Below are 12,503 nucleotides of genomic sequence, written 5' to 3' on the forward strand. Positions count from 1 at the left end.
CACACCCATTCTGAGCCTTTGCAGCAGCCCATGTGGGTGAAAGAGGCGAATCCGTGAGGCTGGGGCAGCCTGGGAGGCTCATTCTTTGATGAAGAATGCAAGACAACCCTGCATTTGAGGGTTGATACAAAATAGATGCAACCGCGCTTGTAGAAAAGTGTGTCGGCACCTCGTAGACCGCTGTTTTGACCTTGACAGCAGCACAGCAATAAAAAGGCTTGTTGCTCCAGTTTCTGAACCCGACCTGGCCGGAATATCCATCTTCGTCCTCATCTTAAGAGAGACCAACAGCGCCGTCTTGGATGCTCGTTTCGCTACGTTTCATATTCTATTTTATACCACAAGCTGTTGGATTCGCCATGTTGGTTCGAACCTAACTCGATTTGCACCTCGGTGGTCTGACCAAGGCTTCCCAAGACTGTTCGTTGGTCGTCTGTCCGTTTGATTGCCCAGCAAACCAACCTGGATTGACCATGGAAGAAGCTTCACCAACAACTCCCCTACTCAAACGAGAGGCGCCGGATGGGACACCGCCGGCCCCAATGACAAGACTTCAACACGTGTCAACGGCAGTCATTGCGGCGCTGCACATTGTTCGCGGCGTTGCGCTTCTCGTTTGCCCTGCCATTGCCCTGTCCAGTTTCGCAGTGCCAACATCCAGCGTTGCCTTCGTCTTTACGAGCCTTCTTGGCATGAGAGATATCGTGCTAGGTGGTTTGTTGGCCCTTGCAAATCCCCATCGAATCTATGAAATACATAGAGCACTTGGCATTGCACTTTTCAGCGACTCGGTGGATACTTCTGTTTTGATATTTGTTGTTGCCTGCTCCGTCCATCTTAAAAACCCTGCTCCAGAAATTATATCTGTTGTCTTATTAGCTATACTTGAACATTTGACCCTGTGGAGCTTTGACGACGGTGAGGACGATGCCCCAAGTCCTTCTCAGCAAGCACCGGTCTATTTTGCTAGACTTGAGGACAAGAGATTACGATTGGGTATGTGGCTCGAGGACCTTAAACGGGCAGAGCAAGTCCAAGAGATCCAAGAGGTCCAAGAGGTCCAAGGAGTCTAGCAGGTACCCACGCCTTCTTGATTTGGTCCATCGGAAGTTTTGGAAAAACCCTTTATTTCCTCTGATCAGACCTTGACGGAACCCTGGCCGAGAGATCATTTCGCTGGGAGCACATTTGACAAGGGAACCAAAGTATGGGGGCATGTTAGACATGCATTGCGCCCACAGTGTTTTCTCCGCCACATGTTGGAAACAGCATGCGAGGGCGAAGTAACCTGTGCATGGAGGACGGGTCGCAATTCCGCGTGGTTGGAGAAGGAAAGCAATCAAAAGCAGGGCTGCTGTTGTGTAACGATGCACAGAGCAACCCCCAATTCCCACTTGTGGCAGAAGGAAGTCATTGACCCCCAAAAATCTCCGAATTGCTTCTTCTCGGTGGCACATCGGAGGGACGTTTTCTGATAGCCTGCAACTTTGGTAACGCGAACTGCCGGTTGAACAGACCCTGAGGCTCGGCAAATGGGCGGCCACTGCCACATGGCGTTTCGAAGGTATCAACTTGGGAACTTTATTTCAGCAAAGGGTCTTTGTGTTATGTTGGATAGGGCATCCAGGGCAGTTGCTGCAAAGAATCGTGCATATTCGTCTCTGAACACATTCATGTATTGCGGAAAAGACTGTACTTCGTGAAGGCCAAATAAACGAGATGCGTCACTCGCAGTGCCAAACAATAAATTGCGCCAAGAATTGCCCCCTGTCACCGGGTGTTGAGATGACGGCAACAAACCAGATGTGAATATTTTTGACACACTAACAGCAGAGCTCTCGATGTAGGTTTCACATCCGACTGAGCAGAGGCAAGACGAAGTAGTGGCCAACGCGGCGATAACACGATGACCAATCTGATACAGGCTACATGTCACACCGAATCGCGATTCAAAGGTGACATCTTCTTCCAATGACGCTCCTGTGCCAAGGTCTATCGTTTGCGTAAGAACAATGGTTTGGGCCAATCTGGTGAGGTCTGCCGAAATGTCACCATGCGCTTTGACAAGACACTTCCCTTAAGACTAGACCTAGATTGGTTGAGCTGAGCCAGAGACAGGCAACTTTGTACGAGCAACCGATGCACGTTGTTGACCAGATTGGATTTAGTGGAAGTGATGAGAGACTGGTTGACTGGCGAGGAGCCACAAAACGCAGCAGCGATGTTGATTCGTAGATACCCGAGACGCGAGCTCTGTCTTTCGGGTTTGTGTGTGGATGGATAAGAGGGACGATCAGTAAGCCACAAGGTAGCTCACCACTGCCCAGCGGCGGACTAAAAGGCCGCCAGCATCCCCCCTGGTTCTTTGTATGGGTTGATCATAATATTATGACTTGGCTTACTACATCCTCTGTGACGGGATCTGTGATGGATAAATGCGTGACTTAATACTTGCGATGAGTAGCGAAAGAAAGACTCTGCAAATCCGGCAACCTAGTTGGCCAGCAGCCAATCCCCTCGACCAGGCCTGGTTGATGTACGTCCACTGACGTGATTGCCAACAGAACGTTGACCCATTCGGGCTCCCACAAAGGTAAGGCTATCCTGGAGTTGATCAAGTCACAATTTCCCAGAGCCACTACGGTGGGTTATAACTGCGACCAGAACCGGCAATTGAATTTGTTCTGGTACCGGTGCAACGGTTGAACTCAATTACGGAGTACTTTGCTGACGATTGCTGTGGTGCTTCCTGGAGGCCCTGGTCCAGTCAGGCATGGACCTTGTGATTGCCAATTCAAATAATGCCTGTCAGTCCGAAAAGATGCGGGAAGAGTAGGAAAGTTCTGCACTCTGGGTTCCCTGTGTTCTGTTGAAGTTTCGCACCAGTGAAAGAGATCCAGCATACACGATTGCCCCAGATTTGTCGTTGAAGTGATGAATTCTGTCGGCTTGCGAACAAGATATCGGTAAGAAGGGTATCGATGGTGCAGCTGCATGAAGATCGTTCTTTGAAGCAAGGGACTGGTTTCTTGCAGTCGAAAGAGGATGTGATATGTGAGCAACCAACGAGACGGCTGCAAGGTGGACTAGCAACAGCCTGGCACACAGGACAAAGGAAGCCCTGAGGCCAAAGAAGCTTACTCTCCAGTGCTTGCCACCCAACAACCAACGACCAACAATGGCCGTTGTCTTCGATCGGACGGGTTGCATCGTGGAATTCATCCCGTGTCCGTGCACCGGCAGGGGCCGGCAGAGCTCTGACTCCACGACTCGTGCGTCCCAGGTCCCAAGGTCTTGGAAGCCGTAGCCTAAAATCCGTACCCACACCAATAGGTCTTTCACACATAATCTAAACCAAGGCTCATCAGCCAGAAGATAGTAGCAATATGGAAGAATATTGGCCTGTAATCCCAGGAACACGGTTCAAGCGGCGACGGTGAGAGACATTGGATATTGCGCAATGGTAAGATTAGGGTGGGAGCCAGTTGACACCTTTCCATTTCTCGGGACATGTTGGATGGAGCAGCTCGGTTGTTGTAAGAAGTATTATGCCTGTTAGGAGCTTGCCAACTCCTTGCACTGGCAGGGAGACAAAGTTTGGCTGGAGCTGGCATGTTGCTTTTTTGTTGAAATTTGCCACGACATTGCGAAAACGCCCTCCAAAGTTCCTCAACATAAACGCCAGCATTAAAACCAGAGGAACTTTTCAGAGGCTTTGACACAGTGGCGGTGACGCGTTGTAACTGCGCTTGGCAGAAGGAAAAAAAGAACGCCATCTTGCTTGTTACCTCGAGGAGGGGCTCGTCTGGAGTGACAACCTTGGCAAACAACCGCACTGGATGGCCATCAAATTATGACATCCAGTCGTAGCCGCGATACAGAGATGACAGTACGAACTTCGGAGTGGTGGGCGGCGGTTAAATTGTCCTTCCCTGGAGCTCTGTTTGTCCGGACTGTTCCCGTAATTACCTGCCCCATTGTGACCTGAGCTCCTAACCGGTGGGCTCGGACTACCAATTACGGTGGTAAGATAATGCCGAGCCATACCTAAAGCTATTATCAAAAGTTAGTCGACATCAAAGCGGATGGCGATGTCATGTTAGGACTTCTCCACGCCGGCAGTTGAGCGGCAGGTAAAGCGTACTTTTTGCTTGAGCTGGGAGTATTTTGAACGGCAAATGCACCGAACTCCCGGGCCAACCACTGGGGCAGTCAGTCAGACGACAGAAGCAGCAATTGTTGCTTTGGCCAAACCTTGGAGAGAAGAGGCGAGTAGTCGAACAGAAATGACACGCCAGCCTGAGCGCAATGTAACCAAGAGGCAGATTTTACTGTTGGAGAGCTTGCATCTGGTGACAGCTCTTCAATGCCCAGCCTCAGTCGAGGAAAGTGCGAGCCACTGAGGTGGATAATTGGCTCTTGCCAGTCTGCCCTTCCTGCACTAGCCAGACATTTCCCAACCCGACTGCCTACAACCTTGGAAGGTCAGGTCCATCAGATGGCACTTGCCCAGTGTGATAGAGCGAGACACGTGTTTTGCGGCGTGCTTGGTGCGCAAATCGGGATAAGCAAAAGCAAATGTTCCGTGATCGTCCCCAGCTGCAGCCCAAAATACGACAGATTATGTTTTTGATGCTATTGTTTCGTTTTTCCATCTTGCTAGGATGGTGTGCAGCCACGCATCGCTTTTCGACCCGCTTTGGTTTTCAGATACCGACATGGACCAAACCAGCTTTGGCCTGTTGTCGCTTCTAATCGATTCAAAAGCTCAGAAATGAAAAGCCACGGAACAAAGCCACAATGTTGTTCCTTGCTGCCGCCCGCCCGCTCCGTCTTGCCCCACCGTCGAGAACTCGAGACCCTCGTCTTCCCGGTCATTTCCCTGTCGCCTTTGCAGCTAGTTCGCTCATACCGAACCAAATAGGTATGAACCATGACTCCGGGTCTCAGCTGCCAGCGAGTCACGGGTCAGTCATGTTGTCGTCACATCACACAGGCATGGGTACCTAGGGCATGGGTACCTAGGGTATGGTATGGGTACCTACCTAGGTAGGTATGGGTGTCTGTCTGGTGGAATGGTGCGGTGCTTGTCTCCTCATCCTCTGCCGCCCTTGCGCCGTCGTGATGGTGGGCGGATTAAACAGAAAATCACAAAAGCATTTTCTGTTTACGCTGCGCTTGTATCCATGGGAAAAAGAAAAAGAAATCGCCTATGAATCGGCCGAAGTGGTGGAAATGTGATAGGTACCGCAATCTGATGGAGAAAAAGCATGTTGCCTCGCCCACTTGGCTCCTCACAAGCTTTAACGGCTGCAACAACTTGCCAAAGCCGTTTGACGGCGTGGCATCGACGACGCCCAAAAGGGGATTAGATCTGTTCATCTTTCCACCTGGCTCTGACTCTAGCTCTGTCGTCTAGCTCCAATCAGCCAGCCTCTAGTTGGGTTCCACCCCTTGCGGCACCAAGATCTGGCCCATCACACAGCGCCTAAGACCAAAGACGTGGGCGCCTCTTGGTTTGTATGGCTTGGTGGTTGATGGTGGAAAGTTATAGTGATACGCGTGGCGCCTTCAACAGGCCATCCCCGGATTCCTTGTCCAATATGAGGAGGGCTGAAGATTCCTGGACTCATGGTCGGGCGCGCCGATTTTCAATCAGTTCGAATAATATGGAGTAGAGGAGTTTGAAATTACAATGTATGCCAATGAAACCGAACTTCCGGCGAGCTCTAGAATGCCAATCAAGGAGCACCAGCTGGTCTTTTGATCATTGCTTTGGCGAGCGAAAGAATTACGGGCCTGGCTCCAGTTCTGTCTTGGGTGCCACACGACCTTGTCGGTGATCTACATTGCGGCGCCCGGAACAGGCAATCACTTCAAGGCCCTGCGTCCTTGCTTAGCTGGGGACAAAGCAAATTTGGTGCGGACGAGGACGAGGATCTAGGAGCTATGGCTGCCCCCTGGCCTGACTGGCTTTGGCTCGTTACGCAAGGACCAGAATGTCTTGCCCGCCCCATGCCCCGAATACTCGGCGCGAACATGCGGATACCAAGTGGTCCTGCGAAGATACACCCACTCAACACGTTTTTGACGGCGAGCTTGCTTTTCCCTCCTTTGAAAAAAGCAGTTCCTGATGAAATCCCAGTGATGGAGATCGGCACATTCAGCAACTTGGCTTGATGTCCACCCCCGCGATAAAGCCAGTGCCGTTCTCCTCGCACGGTCGTTCAAAGAGCCTGGTAAAACCTTCGGAGTGGCTTGCCGGCCCGTGAATGGAATCGAAGAGTATTTATCGAGTCGAGCCCCCTCCCACTCTCATCGCACATTCCCAAGGTCCAGAGTGTCTCTGCTTGACAAGATACCTCCATCAGACTCGTGGCTCTGGTGTCGACAGGCCCGGCATCGACACGCACGTCTCTTCGTTCTTTACTCTACTTTCTTAAGCTCTCTCCTCCTCACTTGCCTCCGAGGCGTGTGTGGTATACTCCTTTCCCATCTCAAGTGTTGAAAGCAGAACCGGCACCATGGGCTCAGAATTTGGTGTCACTCCCGACACCAAGCCGGAGGCCCGGCTTGACGGAGTTGGCATCTTCTGGATCGTCTTCGCCGTCTCGTGGACTCTTATTCTGATCGGTGGCATGACATTCTTGTGGACGAAGCGGGATATGCCAATTCTCAGAATTAGAGGTCTGAGTTTGTCATTTGCCGCAATAACGTTACTTCATTGTTACTGGTTTGCCGTCACTACTGGCTACGTGTACGGTGCTTTGATGCCTGAAGTGGCCGAGTTCTGGATTATGAGTATCTGGTTTCCCTTTGGCATCGCTCTCTTCCACGCCTCCAATAGTCGATTCTTGTACGTTGCCAACGCTCAAAAGAAGTACGTCAAGAAGACTGTAGATCTGGGTTGGGATGGTCAACGTCCTCGAATTCGCAAGACGCTGGTCGCCCGTTGGAAGATGCTTGCCTACACCAAAAGGGTCCTGATTCTTGTCGGCTTGGGAATGGCCGCTCACGTATGTATTAGACCATCGAAGTAAGTCAATGGACGTGTGCTAACATTTACGGATGATAGCTCTTCCTCACCATCTTCATGTTCCTCGTGTCTCGCAAGTTCCACTCAGACTTTGGCATCCCCGGAACCGAAGTCACGGGCACCCCCATGGAGCAAAAAACCCAGCAAGGTCGCGGTTGGGAATGGTAAGTCCTAGAGTCTGAAATCTCCCCCAATGAGCTTGTCACCCCAGTATGCTAACAAGTTGATTTAACCAGGTGGCCATCCATCTTCTGGCAGCTGTTCTGGGCTTGGATCGTTGCTCCCGTCATTCTGTGGCGCTCTCGAAACTTGCGCGATACCCAGGGATGGCGAACTCAGACCATTGCCTGCTGTCTGTCGGGGTAAGAAACTCCAGATATTGCAATCCTGCCGTACCTGTCGATCTTGAGTTAACAGTAACACAGTCTTCATGCGTCCCCCATGTGGCTCATTGCGCTCTATGTTCCTGGCATGGCCGCAGTCAATAACTATTGGATTCCTCCTCAGTGGTATGTACAGTTGGACCGCTCATGCACGTTGATGTTCGCTAACCACAGGATACAGGATTGCCGTTTCCATCATGATGCTCGAAATCTTTACCGTCTTCATCCCCGTCTGGGAAGTTCGAAAACAACAATCTCTCTGCCAGGAGACCCTCGACTCGATTGCTCGATGGGAGTCCCGACAGAAGTCTGTCCAGCACAGCGGGAAGTCTCTCAACTCTGGCACTTCTTCCACGTCATCATGGATGGGACGTACCAAGGCTGGCTCAGTGTCCACAACCGGTGGCAGTATCCTGACCATGGACGCGCTAGAGCATACCTTGGCCAAGAACCCTGAGCCTCTGCAGGAGTTCTCCGCTCTTCGAGATTTCTCCGGAGAGAACATTGCTTTCCTCACCCGAATCCGCGAGTGGCGTGCCCAGTATATTGTCAACGCCAACGCCAACCAGACGGTCAAGGATGAGAAGGACAGCGAGACAACATTGACACTCTCACGCGAGTGTTTCGAGAGCGCCCTGCGCATCTACATCGACTTCATCAGCAGCAACAGTGCCGAATTCCAAGTCAACCTCTCTTCACAGGATTTCAAGAACCTCCAGGCCATCTTCGAAGGCGCTGCTCGCGTCGTCTGTGGTGAATGCACCAGCCCCGACCCAGCTACCCCCTTCGCCGACGTTCCCAAGCCACAAAGCGAATCCGGAGAGACCGTCCGGTACTGGGGCGATATCCCCGAGGCTTTCAACGAGGGTGTCTTTGACGATTCGGAAATGAGCATCAAGTACCTTGTGCTCACCAACACGTGGCCCAAGTTCATCAAGGAGCGACGCTCATTCGATGGCACAAGCACCGTGGAGTCTGGTAAATAAAGAATGCAGCAAGATATCCGGCCGATCCGAGGTTATGTATTTGATGTGTTAATATCATGGGAAAGGGGAAAATTGGTACGCGCTTTTATTGTCCGATAATGTCTATCTCTTAATCGCCACGAGCGAAATATATCCATTTCATTTCTTGGGCTCGCTGTGGAGTTGAGAATTCTAGTTGCAGTGTATATATATATCTATCAAAATCAGGGTGTTGTGTACCAAATTGATGGTAATTGTGCTCTGACACATACGTGTAGTGATTGTTGTAAGAGACTTCACTCAGCAGCTGTGACATGTCCATCCAGAGCTTGAGCTTTGGTATGTCCTGAATTGTAGGGCAGATTATTCATGTCGGTACCCGTTTCGGAACCTTGACGAGGAATAAATGAGTATTGTGATCCGTCTGAGAGTTCGTGGATTACCTCGCCTATTCCCTCATAGTTGTCGATTGTGAAAATGAGGTGTGGACCGTCTGGATGTTTAGGAGCGGCGCAAAATTTTCGATACAAGTCCATCCTGTTGGTGATAAGGTCTATTACAAGTATATATTGCATGTCAAATCTCTGAGAAATATTGGGTACCTGCGCGGCAGCAAAGTCGTGAGTAGAGAATAGAGATGTTTGCGATGTTCAGCTTTACAAAGTGTAGGGTAGCCAACTTTAGTGGCATACTTCAGATTGAAGGGGAACAGCAACAGTGAGATTGTCTCCATGACTCTTCGCTCTCGAATTACGATGGCAAAGTCTCAGGTGTGCGATTATTGTTTGAGTGGTCTTTCTGCTGAATTTGAAGGAGATAACAGTCTTTATATGTGCCTGCATGGTGTTCATGAAGAGTGGAGGGAGTTGTGGATAAACGATGTGATGGAAGTTGAGATTAAGATACCAAAGAAAACTTTGATTGAGGTTACTACTTTGACGGTCGAGTAAAATTCGTCATTCTTAAAGGTACAAGTCAAGCGTCGTTATTCAGTTACTGCTTACAAAGTATCAGAGAGTTCCATTTATCACTGAACTACTAGGTACATACCCTACATAACCATCACAAAACTGTCTCAATATGAACTCGCTTTTATACCCAGGGACTTTACGCGTCATAAACACAACTCACGACATTCACCAAAGAAACCAGAACCAGCATAAGACTCACCTACCACAATGCACACAAAATGTACAAAGTTATCCATCGCATCTGAACCACGATCTCTCCAGAACACCCCAGCCCAGTCCAAAGTCCTCATCCCATGTGTCACCGGAATAAATCATATCTAACCGCGTCCTGGCAATCCGCCCAGTCACTAGCGCGTAGGAAATCAGCTCAAAGTCAAACATGCATAGGACAATCTCGGAAAGTCTGGGGGCGGGCGGCACAAGGGTAAAACCCGTGGAGAGAGCGACACCAACAAAACAACGGGGAAAGAAATAAGAAACAAAATGTCCACTTTGGGCGTGACGGTCTTGCGTTTTGAATGCCTCTTCTTTTATTTCCCCGCGTTGTCTGTACGACGGTGGTGCAAAGTGGATTGATTGTGATATTGATAGAACGAATGGGTTTCAGTCTCCGTCACTGACGGGTACATGCATGGGAGGGTTCTAGCTCCCGCATTTTTCCTTTCTTGTACGCTGGCGGGATCGGTCAGTATGCCGTTTGCTTGGTCTGTATGACGGGAGGATATGCGTATACAGCGATTGAATGGTGTTTGGTTGTAACTTGTGGTTGTTGGGTCTGGCGATAGGCTACCGGCGCAGAGGTTGCAGCTACACCAGACGGTCGGATTTGCGGCCAACCAAGCGGGTGTGAACATTTTGATGAGAGAGGTAACATTGAAGGTAACCAAGTCATGTAAACAAAAATTGACCGTTTTGTGCACAACACAAGACGTCATATGTCGTGATCTAGATCGCACAGAGCAGGGATCTAGGACTCGGATCGGGCTGCGTCCGTCAAGATTTAGATTAGTTGCGAATCGGCGCATCCCTGTCCAGAGAGCTTCAAGGGAAGAGAAACTTACTCAGTGGGTGAAGATGAGATGGGCAAATCTCCGGAGGAGTCTGTCCTTGAAACAATTTCGTGTTCTTGATATGGGTGGGCAACGGAAGAAATCTCCTCTTCTCTCTCCGTTTAATCCCCCTTGTGGTTCTAGAGCAAAAGAGTAAAAAAAAAAAGTCCCCTACCAATTAAACGCTTGATTCTCATCACAATCCTGTTCCTCCTTGTTGCAGCAAGGGACTCCCCTCCTGAGGAAAGGATATGACAGTTTGGAATCCGAAACGAGACCATGCATACCGAAACTTGGGTCTGGCTACCCTATCGCAGGGAAGAGAGACGGGCGTGTGTTGAAAAGAGTCAAGAGTCAAGACATGGTAAACGAAAAACTGCGAATAAAAAGCAACATCAGTAGGGGTAACAATCGTCAACGAGAGATAAACGCTTGACCAGCACATGATATCTTGTGGCGAGTTCTGGCATCTCCGTTGTTTACACCAGATACCTAAACAAGAAGTTTGCGACTTTTGCAGTTCCAAGCAAGACAAGGGGTGTGTGCGACCACATGATGATGATTGTAGACCCTGGACATTCGCACGTGGAGACGTGACTTGACTTTTGTTCAAATGAGTGACTTATGACCCAAGGGAGAATTGTTTCTGCAAGCCTCGAAGACACGCAGGCACGCACGCAACGTGGTAAAGCAGAATTCCCGAGGCGTCTTTCCCGAGGTACCAAATTTTTTCTTTTTGGGGTCTGGTGGTTTTGCGTCTCTCATTTTTGCCACGGGCGGCGCATTATTGTCTTGGGCGTCGCCAACGTATTAGTGTACCAGGGCGATGGAACAGCTGAAAATCCTGAATGACCTAACTTAGTTTCCCTTTGTTTATCAGGGCGAGCGAAACTGACATGGAGGCAAGGCTGCTGGGTAATGAATGTTCTTTCGCCCTGAACTTGACATGTCAGTTGGTACTTGTGAGGTTTGTACCCAATAGTTCTAGAGTTCCGAGGCTCTCGAGTTGGTTGCAGCTTGACAAGACGTGAACTGGTCAAGGCAAGGTACAAAGCCACTTGTACCAACCAGGGCATGTGTGAGTATGTGTGAGCCCACCAAGTCTTGTGTTGCGCTGGGCCATTCGCATTTCAGAGCCTCTTCATCACATATTTTGTGAGAAATCTGCGTCAATTCCAGAAGGTGCCAGTTGTGAAGATTACGGAAGGCGAGTGCATTAGTACGTGGCCTCAAGGGATGCTCAGGCTGAGGCCGTATCCAGAACAGGACACACGAGGTAACTTAATGGATTGCCATCGGGCTGCTGGAATGTCACTTGCTGAATTGTCTCTCCCTTCTCTCCCCATGTTCCATGTCCCATCTCGACCCAGGTAGGCGGGGTGCCATCAAATGATGGTCCGGTTGCTTGGCAGCTCTGCTTGAGTTGCCTTGTACGGCCATTGTTGAAGCTCTAATAAGAGACAATTTTTGATATGAACACCCATGCATCTTGAACCTGTACAGTGAAAGCGAGCCAGTTCTGCGCATGGTTCTTGCTTCATGCTTCCTGCCCGCGAGGTAGACTTACGAAACACATGGGTGAACGCTCCGTAATAGCAACCAGACAACAGTGGCCAACAGGCCAAAATGAAAAAGAGGTCTACACAAAATCCCTGGTGTGCAAAAACAGATGCCACCACAGTTACCCACATTTTCCTTGTGCTGGAGCCGAAGTGAGCGAGCATGTGTCGTGTTGGCGTTCTCCGTTTTCCAACCGTCAATATGCATGCATAGATTCATGCCACTAGAAGAGAATAGCCAACAACACACTCGCGCGCAACACACACATTGTTCATTGCCCGTATGGGGAGACGATGCAACAGGTTCCCGCTTGTCATGAGGTAAAAGTGACTCTTGTCTTCTTCCCTGGCAGGGAATTCGGAATGCCCAAAGTGGCAGGCACTGGCAGGTTGCTGTTGTCTCATGTTTTGATTCAGACGTGAGGTCGTAACGCAAAGTCTCCATCTTTATCTTCGCTGCCTTAAGGATGGCGTGTACACATGAGATGTTCCATCATTGTTGGTTCGTTCGAATACTGTACCAACCATGACGACAGCCGG

At 50.0% G+C, this 12,503-nt stretch overlaps 2 protein-coding genes across 2 annotated transcripts; both read left to right on the forward strand.

Annotated features, from left to right (window-relative positions):
• Positions 1-473: 473 nt before the first annotated feature.
• VFPPC_14273 (hypothetical protein) lies at positions 474-1,073 on the forward strand (the record flags this gene model as incomplete). Its single annotated transcript, XM_018292042.1, has 1 exon — positions 474-1,073. The coding sequence occupies one exon, from the start codon at positions 474-476 to the stop codon at positions 1,071-1,073; it is 600 nt and encodes a 199-aa protein (XP_018143085.1).
• Positions 1,074-6,524: 5,451 nt separating this feature from the next.
• VFPPC_07618 (Regulator of G protein signaling superfamily) lies at positions 6,525-8,405 on the forward strand (the record flags this gene model as incomplete). The annotated part of the gene is made up of 5 exons (XM_018286448.1): positions 6,525-7,016; positions 7,076-7,200; positions 7,273-7,398; positions 7,462-7,545; positions 7,601-8,405. The coding sequence occupies 5 exons, from the start codon at positions 6,525-6,527 to the stop codon at positions 8,403-8,405; spliced, it is 1,632 nt and encodes a 543-aa protein (XP_018143087.1).
• Between the last annotated feature and the right edge of the window lie 4,098 nt (positions 8,406-12,503).

This window comes from Pochonia chlamydosporia, chromosome 4 (assembly GCF_001653235.2).
Source record: "Pochonia chlamydosporia 170 chromosome 4, whole genome shotgun sequence".
In the NCBI taxonomy this organism is placed as follows: domain Eukaryota; kingdom Fungi; phylum Ascomycota; class Sordariomycetes; order Hypocreales; family Clavicipitaceae; genus Pochonia; species Pochonia chlamydosporia.